Source organism: Drosophila elegans, unplaced genomic scaffold (genome assembly GCF_018152505.1).
Source record: "Drosophila elegans isolate 14027-0461.03 unplaced genomic scaffold, ASM1815250v1 contig_397, whole genome shotgun sequence".
Classification (NCBI taxonomy): Eukaryota; Metazoa; Arthropoda; class Insecta; order Diptera; family Drosophilidae; genus Drosophila; species Drosophila elegans.
In genome coordinates this window covers 701,431-724,265 of record NW_024545782.1, presented here as the reverse complement: position 1 = coordinate 724,265, position 22,835 = coordinate 701,431, and the positions used below count along the sequence as shown (strand labels likewise).

Here is a 22,835-nt window from a genome sequence, read left to right as displayed (position 1 = left end):
CTGTATCCTAGGTAAGCCACCGTACAAGTCATTCGTGGCCTTGGTCGTCTGTTTTGCATCCAAAGCGGACCACTTAGAATTAGTGTCTGACCTAACCACTGATGCGTTCTTGTTTGCATTTCAAAGGTTCGTGAGTCGTCGCGGTATTCCGGAGAAGGTGTGGTGCGACAACGTCACCAATTTCGTCGGCGCAGATCGCCACATGAGAGTTCCGAGCCCGGCCAAGACCTCTTGACCGCGGTGGAGCTCGGAACTCTGCTCACCAGCGTGGAGGCCGTGCTCAACTCCAGGCCCCTCGGAGCTCTAAGCAGCGACCCGAGCGACGGCGAGGCCCTGACCCCCGGGCATCTGCTCATCGGCGGCCCTCGTCTGGCCCCACCATCAGCGGCGCTCCCGGACCAGATCAGCCTGACCTGCTTTCGACGATGGCGAGGTTTCTCGTCTCTCAGGCACAGGTTTTGGCAGCGATGGTCTCGGGAGTACATCTCCAGCCTCCAGCAGCGGTCCAAGTGGCACCAGGCGGAGCCCAACCTCGTCGTGGGAGCGCTCGTCGTCGTCGCAGAAGACAACCTTCCGCCCCAGCAGTGGAGGATTGGACGAGTGGTATCGGTGCACGCCGGCGCCGATGGCAAGGTTCGCGTGGCGGACGTCAGGACGCGGACGGGGAATGTCGGCGAGCTGTCCACCGACTGGCCCTGTTGCCCCTTCTGGGTGGAAGGACGTCGTCCCTTCAGAGGGGCCGGTGTTTGCGCACTTGGCGCAATAAAGCTTTTGTCCGTTCGCTCTTGCGAATTCGCCCCGTCTCTCGCCACCGTAGCATAAGTTAGGTTCTAAGAGAAATTTTTGAAATATAATAGTCAGTGATCAATCGAACATCATCGAAGCCACTCCCTTTCGTCGTGCTTTCGAAATAGTTTCTCACAAGTTCGCAAATTAACGTCTTCTCGAACTACTGCAGTCACAAGTTTTCGCGTTGTTAATACAAAACAGTATTAAATTTTCACCATGCAAAGACGGAGCGACCCTATAAATTTATATACTCTTGATCAGTATCAAAAGCCGATTCGATCTAGCCATGTCCGTCTGTCTAAATTTAGTAGGAAACTATAAAAGCCATTGGCATGGGATTTTGCATGCAGATTCAAGTCATGCCTACGCAGAGCAAGTTTAAATTAAAATATGGCATCGCCTATTTTAACGTTTATAATTTATGTTAATATTCTGAGATATGGCAGATGCCAATTTTTTGCCAATACATGATTATTCGGGCCATATCGATCGGCATACCTAAAAAACTATTTTCAAAATCAAAATTGTATTTTATTGTTATATTACCTCAAGTTTTTAAAACGAACGGGCTAGATCGACTCTCCTAGTGATGCTGATCAAGCATACATATATACTTTATGGGGTCGGAAATGTCTTCTTAACTGTGTTACAAACTACAGACTGAAGCTATAGGACACTCTGCAAAAGTAAAAACATCGCTAAATATGTGTTTTAACCTACAGCAGCGGTGTTGTACATCGTTCAAGAGTCTTCAAGTGCTACGAATGTACATGACGTCAAAGCGCTGAAAATAAATCATTAAATCTGAATTTGTTAATAACTTTTAAAATAATTTTTAGATTTGATACATTTTTAATGACGATGATATAGGCCGAATAAAATTACACGTCCAAAAATTTTTCTCTACCGTGTTTCGACAGACTTTTGCGATTAAAGAGGATGTGGTCAAATTTTGCGCTGCGTAGGTACGATCTGCAGCTTAAATCCTAAATCTCTAGCTTGATTAGTTTCCGTGATTTCGATGTTCATACTGCTGCCCGCTTTTTGCTTATACATAAATCCCGATTTTTTTCTGAGAGAGTAACGGGTATCTAAGTCGGGGAACTCGACTATAGCGTTATATCTGTTTTTAATTTAAATTGCTTACATTCACGATTCCCGTTTATGCTAAGATATTTCTTGAAAGTAACGTCCTGCCACTAATCGGAGCGCAAAAGTATAAAAATCAATAATTATTAATTACAGCAGCAGTGTTGAACACCGTTCGAGAGACTTCCAGTGCTATGAAAGTCTATGACGAAAGAGCGCTGAAAATAATTAATTTAATCTGAATTTTTTAATAACTTTTAAAATAATGGTTCGATTTGATACATTTTTGGTGTCGATGATATGGAGAGAGCTTGGCGATTTGTGTGTTAAAATGGATGTGGCAAAATTTTGCGCTGCGTAGACACAACTACAATCTGCGGGTTAATTCCTTAATCTCCAGCTTCTACAGTTTCCGTGATCCCGATCTTCATGCCCACGAACAGATGAACATGAATAAATCGACTCGGCTAGTGATGCATGAATTCCGTTTTTCAAATATGCAATGACGTCATAACCTAACATAATTGCTAATTACTTCTAAAATTAAAGCTCGATTTTAAAAATGTTTTGTGTCTACCGATAGATTTGGCTGACACAAATACACAAAGTCAAAAACCTTTGATCTTACATGTCTCAGAGTGATATGACAAACTTTTGCGATTTGTGGGCGTTATTTCCATTTTGAAATAAACTTGCGCTGCCTAAGAAATAGTAGAATCTGTGTGCCAAATCCTAAACCGCTTTTATAGTTTCCGAGACCTTGACGTTCATATAGACGGACAGATGGACATGGCTAGATGGAATTGGCTATTGATCCTGATCAAGAATATATATACTTTTACTTTACGAGTAACGAGTATATCGGTTTTTAGGCTTAGCAAAAGTTCAAAGTATTTAAGATAACAACTCCGTCACTCTACCAGTTTTGTTATGGCTTAATGCTTAATGTACTTTTGTCCGTTCCGCTCAAACTAATAAATGTTATTAAAAAACAATTTTATTTCAATTTTAAAACTACGAAGAAGCTTCGAATTGATTGCTCTCCTTCCATAAATACACACTCTTCAATGAAAGTCAAAGGTATATATTATCATAGTTTTTACAACAAAATATAATTCTGGTAAGAACTGCAATCGAAAAACACATTAACATAAAAATTCAATTTAGCAGAACAAATTTTAAGAACTTAATCTTAATATTCCACTACCGCAAATGTAAGCGCTGTAGGTTTCTATGAAACTACAATTTGGCGCGCTTAAGATAATCCTTGAAAGTAACGTCCCGCCACCAATGGGGACGCTCGTACACACCCGGAGTGGACAAAATCGTGCGTTGAAGATGCTGGTAGACCTGCAAAAAAAAAACAAATGTTGGCAAGAAAAGGCGTATGATGCAAGAGACTACTTACATTTCCATCGCTCATGCCCAGGGGGGAGTTTAGAATGAAGTCGGTGGGAGCAATAGCATCCACCAGAGCAATGGCTTCATCTTTTAGTAAGGGAAGCAGCTCCAAGATGCCCTGCTCGTACAAGTCCAGTTGCTGGGAGTTTTCGCGAAAGTAGCCACCGCGATAAAAAACAGCAGAGTACTTGGTCACCAGATGCGCACCATAAAAAGAGAGAACCTGCTGCAGCACATGCTTCTCGGCAGACGCGGGGAGTCTGCACACAAACATATAAAACACGTAGAAGATGGTACGCTACAAAAAATTTCGAGCCGGATTAATACCATTCTTAAGTCTAGGCTATGGCTAGACATCTCACTTCACCATAAATTATAGAGAGCTTCTGGGCAGCAAAGACTTGGATATTGTTACGTGTTTCAAACGCATCTTTTCCCTCACGCTGCTGTTGCTCGACCCGCTTGACAGTCGTCTCCAGCTGCCAGGCGGTCAGCCAGTTAAGAGCCTTTAGAAGATCTACAAAAGGGTAAAGTGTAATCTATAGAATATAACATATTTTTAAGTAACGGCAAACAGAAAGATGGTTGATTATTTCCACTAAATTTGTATGATTTTGTTTAAAGCGCTTAAATATAGTTGATAGCCCTTTGTCGAAGGGTAAAACGGGTATTGGGTAAATATTGTAAAGTCCTGCAGCAAGTAAATCATGTCGGGCACATTTTTGATTTAAGTGACTCAACTCATAACTCGCTTTTATAATCTACCTAGTCCTATCTATACCAGGAAAAAAACAAGAGGTAACACAGTAGTCGAGTTCTCCGATTATTAGGTAGCCGTTACTCAGGTAACAAATTTAAATTTATGAGGACATAAACTTTACCAGTCGTTTGTCAAACATGCAAAAGTAAAACAATTGCTATCATTCTGAAAAATTCATCGTCCCCGACAGAGCTGCTGAGACCTGGATCCTGATCTAATGCTGATTAGCAGCAGAATACCAAACGAACAGTATAAGACCGCTGCCGGCATACACACATTGTCAAGTTTCCACGTTCAAATGACTCAAACATATTATTTGCGAGCATTATAAGTATAAGATATCGCTTTTTTAAACGCTCTACAAACTGAAGGAATTTTCAGGATATATAACATTTCAAAATTTTAAGATAGTGTGAAACCGTTTAAAGTGATACCTGCACTACTCGCGGTTAACACAACCTGGTGCTCATAAACAAAGTAAACGTCGTAAATCTGAAACTAAGAAAATTGTTGAAATTAACAACTAGTGCTAGCACCCTTAGTAGGAGTGAATCTCTGCGGCATCATCTTCGGAGTCTAAGAGAGTTCAAGGTTGACTCAACAGTTACGCTACCGTTGATAAAACTCTAAATGGCACCACCGATTTCTAAACGTAAGCGAGAACTCTCTGGACATGATCTGATACATCCTTCCTTAACTTAGAGGAATTATTAAACCCTAAATTCGTTGAGAAGACAAAATTAGTAAACGATAACCTGAGCCAGTCAAAAAAACGTATCCTGGACAATATAATAAACCGGATTGATGAAGTTACCGGAATTGTTAATGAGCTCAATGGGAAAGTGTAGGCTCCAGAAGATCAAGTTGCGGATCTACAGGCACTTGACGGTCGTGTTGCTGCATTGGATATGAAACTGGCGGTCGTGTTGCGGCATTGGAGATGAAACTGGCGGCGCGTCAGCGCGCTGATACTGCTTGTGAGCTGCGGACTCACGGCGTCATCACGGAAAACATCAAACTTATTTTCAACACAAAGTGCTTTGCACTCAACCTCAAACCGCCGCTTAATATTACAAACAGTTTTCGGGCTCGTAGAAAGCAGCCTTGAAATGTAGACCCACCAATTCTACTGCGGATGGAAAAAACGGGGGATAGAGTGCCCTTGCTGCGTTCTATCGGTGCAAGCGCAAACAACAACTTAACCTACACATGCTAGGATTCAGCTCCGCCGCCCCTGTCTGCGTCAACGAACAGCTTATCAAAGAAAACTACAATATATTTAAAGAAGCGATGATGTTAAAAAAAGGTAAGCAGGCAATTGAATGGTCCACTTGACATTTTCTGGGAATGATGACATCTTATGTGGCGAGCATATTGAACAGCAATTTGATTCATCATTTATAAAAAAAAGCAAAAATATTGATTACTCATTACTGTGGTTTCTGGATTATCAATGACGTATACAGATGAAATAATCACTGGTTACCTCAATGAAAATATTATAAAAGAAAAAAGTATTAAAGAAATCTTTGAATGTATTGTTTTTGCTTATGTAAACTTATCTCAACCAACACATAGTGATAATTGCCTCAGTCTTAATTCTAGAAAATTTAAGTGTGTTGTTATCTACAAGAAATTGATTGAATTAAAAACATGGCCTTATTTAGTGATTAACGGTGTTCCCATTGAATACGTTTACAATGCAAACAATTTAGGCATTACCCTCAACAACAAACTGACATGCAACAATCACATAATTAAAACAACTGGTGAAACTCTTGAGCCAATTTATTTGCTTGAAAAATAAACCTACATAGCTTCTTCCCGACGAACAGACAAAATTATTTGTCCACGAATCAAGACCCTAGTTTCTGAACGTCATTTCTTCGTATCGGCTATCCGTCTATGGAATAGTCTTCCAAACTCATTAAAGAATAACACAAGCACACGTACTTTTACGAACGAAATCTTAAAATATCTTTAAGGACACTAAACTAAACTAAAATAACAAAACAAAAAAAAAATATATAAAAAATATAAAAAAATAATACAAATTCTAATAATATTATAATATTAACCTAATAATAATTTGACTACTAAAAAAAAAAAAATAACATAAATAATTATATTTTTACTATTATAAGCAAATCTAGTCAATTGTTCACACTTATTTAGGATAAAAAAAAGTAAATACCAATTTTTTCCTCTCTGTGAATGTAGCTAAGTAGAGTGACTAGTTCCATTATTATATAAGGCTTGTCTTGTAGCGCTAGGATAAGAATTACAATAAATAAATTAATAAAAAGTGTGCTCTTCTCCGCTCTTAATGGACGAACTCCGTTTTTTAAATTGGTAACAAAAAAATTTCAGATCAAATTGGCGTAAACAAATTCTTAGTTGCGTCCAGAAAAGGGGGTAACATAAAAGAGACTTTAATTACATATAAATGAACAAAATTATCAATCAGTGGCCAAGTATCTCGACACCGGATAAATAGATTATCAACCAACCAAATTTAAAATAGCAAAGGATTACAAGCGATTAGTAAATGAATAAAATAAACAGTCCCTATGGACAAGATAATAGCCGGACCTTATGAAAAGGGCTTTGATGTCAAAGTTGCTATGAACATAATAAATATAAATAAAATCCCTATGTTCGAAAAAAATTTACACCTGAAAACGGACTGCATTGTACAAAAGTTATTTGTTATTTAATGATAGATGTCATTTTAATGATAGAAAAGGGCAAGCTGTTTAGAGTAAAAGAGACGCGTTTCCACTTTTTCTCGTTTACATGTATGCGCCAATCGGCATTTTTCCAAAAGCACAAGATGAGCTGAAGAGTTTTGCGTTGCTGTTGCAGGGAACTTAGATCATCAGCAAATGTTGATGTTGTTGTAAGACTGATTGTCAGTAGATCTACAGTGTCGGTACAAGCACGCTACCTTGGGGTAGTACAGCTTCAATGGAATGATATTCAAAATGAAGTTTCTTTCCTGTAGATATGACGTACATTTTTTATGGGGTTTCTGTGGAAGTATTAGCCCCATTTCATCATGTTGTTAAATATTGTGGTGAGCAAAACTTGCTGCACAGCACGGCCATTCTATAATCATTTTAGGGGAGATGAAATCGTGGCCCGGCGCTTTTTTAGACTCTTTGACTCTTGTTATTTCTTTTGATTGAAATACGATAGCTTAAGGATTGTTTATTATAAAAGCACAAAGATATTCGTTGCTGGAATTGCTTTGTATACGTTTTCTAGATGGGCGGCAAATGATTTTGCCCTCTCTTCGTTGCTGCGAGCCCAATCTAATGTCTGTGTATGTAAAGACTATTCACTTTCCATCTGTAGACATATGCCTGATTTAGTTTTCCACAGTGGCTATCGTTTGCTGTTTGGAGAGCGTTGCTCCATATAGGATACTTGAGCTCGATTTTTTTTATCTTCTTGAGCTTGGCCCAGTTTCCCAGTGACATAACAGACAATCCACTGAGCTGTGTACTATAGGTACTAAGATACTTTCTGTATCTCCCTTTGCTGTGCGTTCGCACATTTCTTGCGGACGTCCTCCAGCTTCCAAAGTTTCCAACAAGCGCAAAGTGGATCAAGGGCCCACAATAATTTTTTTTTACAATATAAAAAATATATTCCTTAATTTTTACCGATTAATTTTAACTATCCATTATAATTAGGAAACGATCAAAAAATCCATCAGTGCGTCAGTGTAAGCATATATACTGTTCAGTTCCCCACTAATTAACTAATAAATTATTTTGGGTCCCTTCTACAATATTCATGCTAGAAATTTTCTAGAAATAATAAACTACGATTACGTAAAAATGTACCCAAAAATTCCAATATGGTTGTTATCCGTACGAATTCATCCACAAACTCTAGTGTATATTTTTATTCCGTATGTACCATGGTGCCCCACTTATAATTCTCAATATCTTTGATAGCTAATGCGCCCCTGAGTAGAGCGGAGACTTGGGGCAGAGTTGGAGCGGGAGAGCGACAGTTAATGGAGACATCTGGATGAACTGGCGCTCTACACTGCCAGAAATTAAAATACGCCTACTTGGCGTGAACAAACTTAATTTTTGCCCATAGCAAAATTTTGCATAGCCGAAAACAATCATAATCACTTGGGGCGATGTCTGAACTATGAGGTGGATGCATTAAAACATCCCAAAAAGGTTTCGAAGCTTTTGACGAGTCACCACAGATGGGCTCTTGCGTTCTCCGCTCCAGTTGTTGAAGAAATTTTAAATATATTTACAACAAAGAAAATTGGATTCTTGTACCGGCCACGTTGCAATATTTATAATTACGATATAATGCATTTGCTGATATCGCAAATGCATGGGTGACAGGTCCCCGGCTGCTGAAATTGCCGCTTGCAGTCTGTGACTGATGCATCGTTCCAGTGCCTTGCCTGTGTGGTCAATCAGGCATATTTGCCTGTATAAAGACGGGTCCTCCGGTGCTTTGTTCGGCTTAGGTAGCAGAACCACCTTTTGAATCTTTCACCGCTCCGGGAAGGTATTTTCCGCTAGACAATGATTAAAGGCGTTGGCGAAAACTTCTGGGTGCTCGATCATGGCTAGCTTCACAGCAGTATCTGGGATTCCGTCCGGACCTGGTGCTTTCCTTGAGGGAATATCCCTGGCTACCTTCCTGATTTCATCCGACTGGATTCTGATCGGTGGTGTGGTCTGCGCGCAGTGGAACGTTTGCCACTGTTGGATTTAGGTGCTCTACGATCGTCTTTATGTGGGAAGCTTCTCCTACTCAGCTGAGTCTCGAAGTTCCAGAAAGCACTTCTTCTTGGATTGCTTAATAAGTTTTTTTAGAGTCCTGCGGCTCTCGGCGTACTCCTGCCTCCTAAGCTCGAGATTTGGACGACCTCTCACCCTATGCTGCCGACTTCTGGCACTCAGACAGTCGCTGCGCGCTTCCGCTATTTCCCCAGTCCACCAGAAAACTGGTTCTAGATTCCGATGGTGGCTCCTTGTTTCCCTCATGCTGGCTCTGCATGCCGTCACCATGGCTCCCATAAGATGAGCCGAGCTGCTTTCCGCGTGCTCAACCGTTTCAGGATCTATTCATCCTCTGAGAAACGCGTCCTACTGGAACGTCTTTGGATTAAAGCGTCTGTTTGTTGGGGCAGCTGTAGCTAGCCGACCGCACGCTATGTCGCAGATGATGGCCTTGTGGTCGCTTGCAGTGTAGGTTTCACTGAGGCGCCATCGGGCTTGTGAAAAAAGTGAGCTTCTGCAGAATGTAAGGTCCACAACGGAGCCGGCTCCTACTCTGCTAAATGTGTGATCCGATCCGGAATTAGTATAGCTACGTCAAGTGACGCAATGGCTTTAAGTGTGGCTTTCGTGCAGACCCCACTCCACGGTCCACGCGTTAAAATCGCCAGCGATGATTACGTTTCGCCTCCCCTTGCGTCGTCCACCAGTTCGTCCAAACTTCCGCGAACTCCTGAAAAGAGAGGCGTGGTGGCAGGTAGCAGCTGTAGATGGAAACCTCGTTCACCGTAGCTCGAATGAAAAACGAACCGGCTCGCAAGTGATGTGGCCGGGATGACCCAATCGTTAAGATAGCCGCAGACTTCGTAGTATCCAGTACGTAGTCCGGCCCAGGAGTCTTTTTGTAATCAGCGAGCCGATTATCGTCACATCGGCTTGGATTTCACGCACAGTCTGCTTTAGTAGATCATGAGCGGCACCGCAGTGGTTTATGTTGACTTGCAGGATCTTCACTTTTCTGACGGTTTTTTACTCATAGGGCATCTTGTGATGCCCCGGTTTGCAGCACTTTAGATCACAGTCGCTGCGATCTACTCCACTCTTGCACCGCTATATGCCCAAACTCCAGACACTTATAACAGCGCCGTTTGCCCGATCTTTCCCGAACCCGGCAGTTGCACCTGTCCTCTCTCCTCGTTACCTTGTTGACAAATTCGTTGTATGAGTGGCCTTCTGCCCAGCTATATATAGCAAGGGCGTCAGGGCGGACTCTTTTGATCAGTCCATCCGCATTGCGCGGAGCCGTCTGCCCGGACAATCTCGGACGCGCCCTAATCTCCAGCAAAGAAGACTTTGTTGTCTCTGGCCCTGGTTTGCCTCCCTAACCACTTGGCTGTAAGCCGCCAAATCCGACGTTGTGTGCGTGGCCGATCGCCCTTTTGCAGCCTCTGCCTCCTCCAATCTTATATATATTTATATACATTAAAGCTGGATTTCCTTGATGCTCATCAAAGTATCTTTCATGCACTGATTGATGTTGCGAACTGCCGGCTTCTTCACTATACACTATTCTCACTTTTGGCACTTAGTCTTCTTTGCCTGCTTCTCGGGGCTTGAAGGGCTCTTAGTATCCCTGCTCCTTTTTGGCGTCTCGCTTTCGCCAACCCGCTCAAATGGGAACTTGTCCCTCGCCAGAACCGGCGCCGCTGATGGTGGGGGTGTTCGACCAACCTTTGGTCACTTGTCGAACGCCTGGAGGCAGCCGATTTCCGCCGTGGCGTCCATTGGAAGGCCTCGTTGTTGCGCCTCTTCCCGCTAACCCTGCCTTCGACTCCTTAATTGGTAATACAAACGGTATAGATCTCCCGGTGACCGAGAAATTTCCTTCCGGCGCCCCATGGAGCTTTCACCGTCCATGATCGGTCCCCAGTGCCCCTTTTTTACCAGACGCCGCTAAGCGGTGGGGTTGGGTGGCAATGGGATCCTTGCCTTTTCCTCTAGTTGCCTGCCGACGTATTTCCAAACTATTTCGCCTTGGCGGGAGGGGTTTTTTTTTAATCAGCAGAGTCACTCAACACTATCAGCTTAATAGCTTGGGTCGTTTGCTGGTTTGGGGAGAGTAAGGCAGGAAAACTATAGGCAGTGGAAAAACAGCAACAAAGAACTTCGATGTGGAAAGCGCGGGATTAACCCCCTAGGCCCTGCCTCCTCCGACTAGCAGAGGGGTGCTTGGAGTGCGAAAATAAAGCGCCTTTCCACAAAGGGATTTTTGCGGCTGTGATTTGGTGGATCTCACCCTGTTCTGGTTGCGTAAGTTTTCAGATCGGGGAAAACTTCACAACTTTCCTTTTTTGCAGATTGATTTATAAGCTGAAAAAGATTTCCGGAAGAGCTGTTTGAAAAAAGGTTTAGATTTCTGTGTGTCAGTCAGTAAAAAGTGCTTGTCAGTTGGACTTGACGATATAACCACAAATTTATAAATTTATTGCTTCCGAAAATTGTGCGATTTATTACTCATATTTACAACACTGCCTTTAAAACGTCTAAGTTTCCAAACTATTGGAAAATCGCTCAAATTGTACCCATTCTTAAGGCAAATAAAGAATATAGGCCCATTGCTATCCTGCCTTATTTATCAAAGGCCTTTGAAAACATAATGACAGCCCAAATTATTTGTGCATGAAAATGCACCTCTAAATAATTGTCAATTCGGATTCGGAAAAAACCGCAGTACACTTCATAAATCCTGAAAATATCGAATATGCTGATAAGTCCTATGTGAAGTTTTTAGTACTACTTGACTACAGGACGTGATATGCCTCAAGGTTCCGTTCTTGGTCCGTTGTTGTTCACTCTTTATGACCTTGCCTCCGTGTTTTCTATTTGTAAAGTTCATATGTACGCAGATCATATACTGATGAATGTGAGGCGTCGTCTGATAAATGGTTGTGTAAATATATGTAATAACGAACTTGTCCATATAAGCCAACCTTTAGTAGTTCTAAATAACATGCCTATTGAGTACCTCGAAAAAGCTGTTGGAAAGACCAATGTTAAAAAATTTCTGCTCACAAACATATATTAATTGCTTGCCATATCCTGCCTGATCCAAACGCTTACCTATGGAATGAAAATATTTGCAAACTGTTATTTAATCAGCCAACACAAAGTTAAATTGGTCTACAACAGTATTAAAAGATTTATTTTTAATCTGCACCGATTTGAACATGTTGCTAGATTTCGCACAAAATATTTGAACTCCATTTGGCAGACTGGAGGAAAATGAGAGTGCTAATTTAATTATTAAAAGTAATTTTCACTAGAGAACAAAACTATTCTAGCTTCGCGAAGAGCAAACATTATTATTCAAAACAAGAAAGGAAGCAAACTTAGGCAAGCCGAAGTTCGTATACCCTTGCAGCTACTTAAAAAACTAAATACTCTTTAAAACGTTCAAATTATGATTTACTTGCGTGTATGTTTAAAGCTTAATTATTCGATAGTTCCTATGGCAGCTATAGGATTGTTCCTATGGGAACTATATGCCATAGTGGTCCGATTTTGATGAAATTTAAACCGTAATTCTGAAATATTTAATCATTACTTTATCTTGAAGAACTAAAAAAAAAATTAAAAAACACCAGGTATAATTTTTAAAATTTTTTTTTATGATTTTTCCTATGGGAGCTATATGCTATAGTCGTCCGATTTTGATGAAATTTAAACCGTAATTCTGAAATATTTAACCATTACTATATCATTTAAAAACACTATTACATTTAAAAACACCAAAGTTATAATATTTTTTATTTATTTTTTCAATTGTTCCTATATATAGCTCCCATATGCTATAGTCGTCCGATCCGGCTCGATCCGACTTATATACTACCTGCAATAGAAAGACAACTTTTGGGAAAGTTTCATGCAGATAGCTTTAAAACTGAGAGACTAGTTTGCGTAGAAACGCGTCCGTCCGTCAGACGGACGGACTGACGGACATGGCTAGATCGACTCGCCTAGTGATGCTGATCAAGAATATATATACTTTATAGGGTCGGAGACGTCTCCTTCACTGCGTTGCAAACTTCTGACTGAAATTATAATACCCTCTGCAAGGGTATAAAGATCCCAGATTTTTGAACGGTAATAATTTATTGACGCAATAAGCTTATTGAACCAACTTCCAAACGATAAACTGCCACGCAGTTTAAGACAAAACAAATTGCACACATACAAGAATTAACTTTAACTATATTATAATTAGAATTGAATTGTTTATTAGGTAATTTAAACCTATTGTTTCTAAAAACTTGTCGTTTGTAAATTATAAGTGTTAGAATTGTACCGTTAAAAAGAACTTTTACAAGCTTAAGTTTTAATACCCTTGAACTCATACGGAAAATTGATAATAACAGTACGTAAATCAGAAATACGAAGGCAATGGGATAAAGACAACATACTGGGTCTAACACCATCTTTTTAGCAAGACAGAGCTTTAGTAAACTCAAATAATTCTTTGTTACCACAAAATTTTTTAAATTTTCGGTGCCGCGATAGACATAAGATATCGGCGTCAGATCGGCTTTAGCATGATCGGTGTACCAATAAAAACTACTTCTTAAAAAATTATATCTTAATACCATAGCTATAATAGAGAAGTAAAAAAATGTCTATAAAAATAGAAAACTTTACATTGACCTGATCGTTTTTATGACATGTATGGAAAATAGACGTCCAATCAACAGCGTTTTTAAACAAGATCTGCGTTCACATATATAAAGACACTTGCGGGTTTTTCTAGCTTTTAAACTAAGCTTGCATTATGTTTTGGAAGAATCCTAATCAATAAATTTTTAAGTAGCTATTTTGTGTGGTCCGCGAAATCGCTTTCATTATAAAGGTTGTACTCAACTGTATCAATATTTGTATTATGTTTAATAACTTAAGCCATACTCACTAAGCGCATTCATGGATTCGGCAGGCGTGCGCTCCTGGGCCTTGCTTTGCAGTAAGTCATCCATATCCTTGAGAAAGGACACTGTTTCCAACGGAGAGACGGCCACGAAATCGGCGTTATTGCGTCGTAGACTGATTAACCAATTGGATGCTTGCTGGATAAGCGTATTGTTCTCGCCCTCATAAGTGCAGTTTGCATCGTTGTCGTTTCGGAGGTCACCTAAGCCAGAAGACTTTAGGTAGCCATGTCCCCCACAGGCCTCACGGCACTCCTGAACATAAGATTGTCAAATATAAATTTAATTTTTAAAAAATATTTTTGAGGTTTTGCATTATTTATTTAAATATGATATTAATAAGTTATTACTAAATATAAAGGCAATAATAATAGTTTCCCTGAATACCCTTTTAATAATGCCTTCTGTAACCAGCCAAACTTTGTTAACTACCTTGGCACCAGTATTAAATAACCATTCTGGCACGCAAAAACTAATATTAATACATCACGTTGTTTTCCCCGCAATTTAAACAGGAATTGTTTCACCAGCTGTGAGTTTTTCAAGTCAACAATCACTTCACAAGTATCAGTGTAAAGTGTAAGTGTAAAGCATCAAGGGATTTTGCTTGTGTTTGATTAGTCAAAACCAATACCTTTTACAATTCGCTAGACTTTTAACACGTTTAGTTAAAATAACCACGGTCAATTTTTTTTTACGAAAATGCTTTGGAAAAAACTTATGCAACAGTGAGATTTATTTTCGGCAAGCCCAAGATTATGTACCCCTGGAGCTATTCCAAAAATGAAATATATGTATTTAAAAACAATAATATCATATTCATATATTCCTATATTCCCATAATTTACTTGATCGCTCCTATGGCAGCTATATTACCTCGTGTCCGATTTTAATAAATTTAAAATCCTAATTCTGAATTCGTATAGAAATATATCCAAATCTATTGAAAAAAATGTTAAATGTTATAAAATAAGTACAATTTTTTTATTTATTCTCCATAAGGCTCATAGTTGTCAGATTTTAATGAAACTAAAACCCTTAAAATTAATATCTAAATATCAAAAAAATTGAAAAACAACAAAGTTATAATTTAATATAATTTTTTCTCATACATTTTTATATTTTTGATATTGGTTCAATTGTAACTATTTGATAAATTATCCCGTCTTCTTTCTAATTTAAAACCGTTATTCTTAAATGTTCAGCCACAATATCTTAAATAATTGAAACCAGCCAAGTTTTATTTATTTTTTCCGATAGCTCCCATATTTGTACGATCCGGAAGTAATTCTGTCTACGTCACATGACGAGCCCAAAGAAGAAGGAAAACACTAGCAAAAATAAATACTACTACTACTCAACTACTGCAAAAATAAAATAAAAGCAAGGAACTGAGTACCCAATTACATAATACGTGACTTAACGAAATAACTTGAAGCCGTATCAATACCAGACATGAATGCAAGTACTGTAGCAAAAGGTACAATTCAATTTTTTTATTATAAAGTACGGTCAACGGTGCAAAAACCTAAAAATTACCAACATTAGATCAACCGCACACCATATCCTGACAGTCGGTAAAGTAGAAAGATATGTTAAAACCTTTACCGAATACAAAAACTGATTGGGAAGTTTGCTCCAACATTTCGTTTACTGTTTTAAACCGACCCCATCAAGACATTTAATCCCAATGAAAGTAAACTTTTAAGGAGGTAAGGTTTTATTTAGAAAAGAAACAGGTCATAAATTGGATGAGATATAAAGATAATAGCTAATAGCAAGATTAAGGGACAAAAAGTTCATAAAAATAGGCTACAACTTCTTTTAGCCTAATAAAATTTTAAAATGATTAAACGGGGTATGGCATTAAAAAAAAAAAAACAAGAAAAGAAGCAAACTTTGGCAAGTCGAAGCTTGTATACCCTTGCAGCTATTTCAAAAATTAAATATTCTTCAAAGCAAAAATATTGTAGCAGCCCCAAGCAATCATTAGTATATTATATTGTAGCCCTACCTAGTAGACACAAATATGATAGAAAAAACAAAACTTTCGTAAACTGTTCCTAAACGAACTTAAAATGATACAAATCAACGAGCGTAGACTGAAGTCTCGGTAAATGTCAAACGGGGTCATATTATTTCACCTTTATGTCCAGCTGATGCTCACTTTTGATCCCGTTTGCAATATTTCGCGAGATTTCACTCTTGATAGCTCAGTGTTTAAATGCACTGTACATCAAACGTTGGGTAGCCATACAGGTGCCGGGTTCAAATACCAGCCTAGCAAAACAGTTAATTTTATTGTTTTGTTTTTTTTTTTTTTGTCAATGTTATGTTTTTTTATGTTTTGGTTTCATTGATCTCTATTCTAACACATAAATCGAAGTGAAAACTCGAAATTTCTATAACACAATATCTAAGTCGGGTAGATATCAAAAAATATCAAATATCAAAAAAAAGATATCAAAAACATTGTCTTATAAAAATTTATAACCAACCACGTTTAAGTTTCGCTTAACTATTGTTTACGATAGCGTTTATGAAGTTTTGGTCCTTACCCAGTGGACCCAGTGGTATATATGTAATACTGTTATAGGTGCATAGCCCTAAGTAATTCTGTTGATTTGTACATTTACCACAATGTCCCTAATAAGACGAAATAAATGGTTTTTTACATTTTAAAATGCATACTTTTTTATTTTTTTATAAAAGCAAAAAAGTATGAAAATACAACATTTTACCTATCTAGCATGATTGCAACCCGTGACAAACGAGCTAAAATTTTTACCAAAAAACCAATTTTAATTTAAGGGTGCCATAAGACTGACGTTATTACATTAAATGATTTAAATAAAAGTTAAAATAAACTTGCATAAACAGTAATATTTATAGCCTTGCAGAGGGTATTATAATTTCAGTCAGAAGTTTGCAACGCAGTGAAGGAGACATCTCCGACCCTATAAAATATATATATTCTTGATCAGGATCACTAGCAGAGTCAATCTAGCCATTTCCGTCTGTCCGTCCATCTGTCCGTCCGTTTTCTACGCAAACTAGTCTCTTAGTTTTAAGGCTATTTGATGAATCTTTTCCAAAAGTCTTTATTCTATTACAAGTATTATATAAGTCGAAGCGGACTGAATCGAACGACTATATTATACATTGTCAAACTAAGTCTTCTGTGTACAAGGTTTTAACCACATTTTTTTAAGGACCCATAAACGATATAAAATTTAATCTTAGCTATTTTTCCATATTGTAAATATTAAATTCCATGAGGTACATTAAATATTTAGTATTTCTGAAACTACGGTTTTTATTTTGTTAAGATCGGACGACTATCTCATATAGCTCCCACTGTTTAAAAAAAAAAAATTAAAGCTTTTATAATTATTATAGTAATGGTTTATTATTTTAGAATAAGGGTTTTAATATTATTAAAATTGGACAACAATATCATAAAGCTTCCAAATAATTCAGCGGAAAACCTTCAAAGCTTTACTGTTTTCAATAAATGCACATAAATGAAATTATGTTAAAGTATATTTAATTGTTCCAATAGCTGCAAGGGTGTATAAACTTCTTTCTTATCTTCTAACCTTTATTTCGCATAATTGGTGATATATTTTTTACTCTGAGCTCGAAAAAAGTTGTCGTTTTTGTTGCTTAATAACTTTCAATTTCAAGACATGAGAAATCTCAAGGGCTATACATATACTCACAAAATCGTACAAAAATCGTTAAGGCCGTTTTTTAAATAAATAAAAAAAAAACAAAATAAATAAATAAAAATAAAAAAAATTTTAAACTATTTTATTTGGAGCCAATTTGTTAATACTGTGTGCTTTACTAACTTAGAAGTTGTAGCAAAGCTAAGTTTACCAATTTAAGCTATTCTACGCTAAATAAGCTAGTTTTTCAAAAAGTCGTTAAATTAACTTTTTTTCTAACGACCTGCCCAACACAAAACAACACTTTGTCCAGGATTCTAAAACAAGTCCGTAAAATTTTGTAAAACCGACAGATGCTCAAAAATGTTCGTTTTGAGATATACTTAAAAAGTCTTTTTTGAACAACTTTTCAACGGCGCATCGGATCCAAGCAAGTAAATAACCGACGAGTATTTTACCAACCCGAGTCAAGAGATTCAATTAAAAAAAATAATAGTGTGTATAGTTAGAAGTTAGTTTAGTATTTAGTATATTTAATATATATTAGACTTAGTATCAATATTTATTTGGAAAGAAGCTACAGATGATCTCCGAGAGTTTCTCTGAAAAAAGACTTAAATCTAGTAAATTATCAAATTTAAGTTTTAAAAAAAAAAAAATTGATTTTTACCAAAATTTTGACTTTAATTTGTTTATAAAAAAATATTTAACAGTGAGAAAAATCTTCGATTAAATACTAAAAATATATTTAAGAAACTCGTGATAAAATTTCAGAGCAATTGATTGAGGCGTTTTCGAGTTATTGGGCTTACCAAGTTTAAAAACACCATTTTGACCATTTTATGGTAATTTTATTTTTTTTTAATACCTGCAATATAAGCTTCCGCTACCTTTTTTGTTTGTTCGGTGTAAAATCACAACTCAGACCAACAGAAATTTTTCAAAAACACCACAAAACAGCTACTACATACTACAAATCATTTTACTTTCGAATTAAAGGGGTATTTTAATCTAGAAACCTGATAAAAAAATAATAAAATAAATTTATGTTCGCCGAGATACAAGCCTGTAAATCGGGGTAATCAAAAAAATCGTTGCGTGGTTGACGTGACTTGATTTCGGTCCTTGTAGAGATCGGGAAAAAAAAATTCTTCATTAGTAAATGTGCCGTTATAGGGTTGAACCACAGAATAAAGAAAAACAAGAAAGAAAGCAAACTTCGGCAAGCCGAAGTTCATATACCCTTGCAGCTATCGCTAGAATTAAATATTTTTGAAAACATTAAAATTATGATTTACTTGCGAATATGTTTAAAAACATTGAAGCTATGACGATTTGCAGCTTAATTATTTGATTGTTCTTTTATATATTTTTATTATTTGTATGGGAGCTATATGATATAGTCGTCCGATTTTGATGAAATTTAAACCATAATTCTGAAATATTTAACCATTGCTGTATGTCGAAGAACTAAAAAAAAAATTAAAAAACAGCAAAGTTATAATTTTTTTTCAATTATTTTTCCGATTGTTCCTATGGGAGCTATATGCTATAGTCGTCCGATTTTGATGAAATTTTAACCATAATTCTGAAATATTTAACCATTGCAGTATGTCGAAGAACTAAACAAAAAATTAAAAAACAGCAAAGTTACAATTTTTTTCAATTATTTTTCCGATTGTTCCTATGGGAGCTATATGCTATAGTCGTCCGATTTTGATGAAATTTTAACCATAATTCTGAAATATTTAACCATTGCTTTATGTCGAAGAACAAAACAAAAAATTAAAAAACAGCAAAGTTATAATTTTTTTTCAATTATTTTTCCGATTGTTCCTATGGGAGCTATATGCTATAGTCGTCCGATCCGGCTCGTTCCGACTTATATACTACCTGCAATAGAAAGACAACTTTTGGGAAAGTTTCATGCAGATAGCTTTAAAACTGAGAGACTAGTTTGCATATAAACGGACGGACAGACGGACAGACGGACAGACTGACAGACGGACAGACGGACAGACGGACGGACAGACGGACATGGCTAGATCGACTCTACTAGTGATGCTGATCAAGAATATATATACTTTATAGGGTCGGAAACGTCTGCTTCACTGCGTTGCAAACTTCTGACTGAAATTATAATACCCTCTGCAAGGGTATAAATATCATCTGAACTTTAACTTATTTTAAATCAATTAATTGCTGTTCTTGTGAAATTGAATCCGCCAGCCAATTGCTTGACGCAAAGTTTCCGTGAGATTTTTACGGAAGTTAACAGAGAATTAGCAGAGGGAATTTAGATTCCGGGTGAATCCTTCGGAAGTGAAAACTGGAACTGGTCTGGGAAATTCGAATTTGTGTGAATCCTTCGGAAGTGAAACGTGACAACGCTTGGAATATATCTATAAGCACCCGAAAAATTTAAGAGTGGATGAAGCAGATATGAAAAAGAAACATGAAACTAACTTGGAACGAAATCATGAATAAAAAATTATTATATATCTCCCCGATATTTCCGTAAAACCGGCTAGTTTAAAAACATTTGATCAGCTTACCTGGATGCCATCCCTCGCTGCCCATGTAGCCACCGGCTTAAGAGCCGAAGAAATGGCGTGGATCTCCATGCCCGCCTGCGACGTGTCCTCACCGGTGAAGCCCTTCATGGTCAAATCTACGTTTTCCTTGCCTACCCAGAGCGTAACAACACGCAGTGCGATCGCGGTGGCCAAGTGGGGAATAAGCCGGTATTGCTGAGATTGGTACTCAATTACGGGCCACTCCGCAGGGCTATTAGAAGGGCCAAACTGCCGCCTGCTGGCCCCATAGCGGGTGGCGATTGTTACCGCCTTGCTCAAAGCAACGTACGTAATAGCAGTGATGTTGACCCTGCCCGCGGAGAGGGCACCTAGAGAGGCTCCAAGTCGCTTACGCTCGTCCTTAATTTGACTGGTGTAGTTGCCCTGCTCATCGATGTCGCCGGTTTTGGAAAGCAGATTAGCTTTTGGGATACGATACTGGTTAAACATTACAAAGCTGCAATGACAGAAGCCGAATTTATTTCTGCTCTTTAATACATATAAGTGAGGTAACTTGCCCGTTGTCGATGCCGTTTAGACCGATCTTCTCGCCCATGTCACCGACTGTAACGCCGGGAAAGGGTAGCAAAGTACGCTCGTCCCTTATGGGAATAAGGAAGGCCTGCAAGCCCTGATGCTTGTTGTCAGGAACGAACAACTGTGCGTAAACAATGGCGTGGGTGCAGGTCTTACCCAGGTTGCCGACCCAACACTTGGCCGCTTCAAAGTCCGGCGTGTGGATAATGAACTCCTTTCTTTTTATGTCGTAGGTGGCCCGGGTGCGCATGCCAAGTGCATTGGTGCCGTGAGATATCTCAGTAAGGGCGTAGGCTCCTAGAATGCGGTTGTCGGCAATTTTGGCCACATACTTGCCAAGGCGGCCAGATCCGTTCGAGACCAGGGTGCTTGGGAACATGCCCGTTGACAGGCCAAACTTAACCGAGGTGCTGAAGTCATAGCTAAAGATGGCCTGACCGAAAGCCAAAAGTAGGTGCGGCGATCCCAAGTACTAAAAGTACAACAAGATTAAATAGCTTCGTCTCTTAGCTGTATCTGACGCATCCCACCTCGTTGACGCCGTAAAACTGTTGCTCCCAGAGAAGATGCTGGCGCTTGTTGGCCAGCTCGCGGACGCGTTCCAGGGTTGAGTCCTCTGGCTCCCTCTGGAAGTCGGGGTGCTGCTCCATCCACTGCCAAACTTTGTGCTAAGGGCGAAGCGACATGTAAACGGATTACTTAAGGCGCAATTAAGCGCTGCGCGATTAGATTGTTGCGTGCAACACCAATGGCAATACACAAAGATGTCTGCACTTCGAACCCACCGCCCGCGCTGCTTACTGAATTTGGTGATTACCTTCAGCCGGATGTGCTCCTCGCCCTCGAGCAGAACACTCATGCGCTTGTAGCAGAAACTCGCTCGCTGACGGTACTCGTCCAAAGGTCCGCCGCGGAACTCTGGAAAGATCCGCTTGTCATCGAGGATGTTAGTTACTGGCTGGTCCTCCCGGCGGCTGCTATAATTAAAGCCCAGAGCGGTCAGCATTTGATTCAGACGGCCTTGATCACTTTCAGTGCCGTTTTTACTTGCCATCGCATTGGCTACTGACATTTGGTAGAAGACGAAGTGAGGGACGGGCAGAAGTACTTACTTTGTGCTCAATGCAACCATGTTTGAATACGATTCTGCCTACTGTTGTGGTTATTTCGAACGCCAGGCTCGAACTGCTCAAAAGTCCAGCAACTTTCATTATTGTATAACTAGCCAATGTCCAATTGCCAGAGATAAGTAATCCATACTTCAGGTCCACCCATGCATCGGCAGCGGATAAGATACGATTCTGCTTCGCTTTAAATTTCACCGATAACATATGTACATATGTACATACATAAACAGTGTTATGGATTTTACTTACTTTTGTTATTTTATTCCATTTTTGGTTGAGCACAAATAATTGTTAATACGAATTAATCGTAACACATCAAAACCAATTTCTACAGTCGGCTTTAATAGCATGATTCCATTGGCGCATTAAAACGCATTTAGCCTAATGTGCATTTACCTATAGCCTGATTCCATTAGCGCATTTATTTACACAGGGAATCCCAAAAGGCTAAACGCCGCATTTAAAATAAATGCGATTAAAAATCATTTGCCCCAAACAATTTCAGAAAAAATACCGGAAAATACCTATTTTCAACGATAGTTTGTTAGTTCCACGTCCTTCACGTTCCTTCACGTCCAAGTGGACAAATGCCTCGGTCGCATTATGGATGTTAAAGATATCCGTAAACTCGTAAACTCATATTCATGATTTTGAATTCATGTCGTTTTGATTTCCGAAAATTCAAAAGTAAACAAGCCCAGATCAGCTGTTTGTGCCACTCAGATGTCGGAGTAGCATTAGCTAAATTCTAATGTGCCAATTTAATCAGACACATTTAAAAAGTGCCCTAATAAGGCAATGCAATCTGGCTATAAAAACACATAAATCGTAGATTCCGTTGGCGGTAACACGGCATTAAAAAAAAAATTAGATTCAAAAAGGGAATAAAAATCCGAAAAAGTACTGATACCCAACTATATATTATTAGTGCCACCAATACAACAGCTTGTTTTTACATGCCAGGATGGCGTAATTTTTGATTTATTTCGTATATAAATATATCGCGAGATTTTTGTCATATGATATTTTTTTTTTTGTAATTTTTATTGCATATATATGGTGCATTTTGATAAAATTTACGAATACGATCATATATCGATACCAATCACAAATATTTCGATAAGCGTTGAGTAAGTTTCCTCATACCGA

At 38.5% G+C, this 22,835-nt stretch overlaps 1 protein-coding gene across 2 annotated transcripts; it reads right to left on the bottom strand.

Moving 5' to 3' along the window:
* Positions 1–2,946: 2,946 nt before the first annotated feature.
* On the bottom strand, positions 2,947–21,857 carry LOC108141776 (peroxisomal acyl-coenzyme A oxidase 3). Of its 2 annotated transcripts, none has more exons than XM_017265290.2 (9): positions 21,672–21,857; positions 21,377–21,533; positions 21,090–21,227; positions 20,541–21,031; positions 20,002–20,479; positions 13,760–14,030; positions 3,642–3,796; positions 3,287–3,577; positions 2,947–3,228 (listed from the first exon to the last, which is right to left on the bottom strand). In XM_017265290.2, exons 1-9 carry the CDS (start codon positions 21,689–21,691, stop codon positions 3,118–3,120), a joined length of 2,112 nt encoding a protein of 703 aa, XP_017120779.1. In that variant the 5' UTR covers positions 21,692–21,857; the 3' UTR covers positions 2,947–3,117. The 2 variants fall into 2 exon arrangements, with proteins under 2 accessions (XP_017120779.1, XP_017120770.1); XM_017265281.2 differs by having other exon boundaries at positions 21,377–21,536; positions 21,672–21,856.
* Between the last annotated feature and the right edge of the window lie 978 nt (positions 21,858–22,835).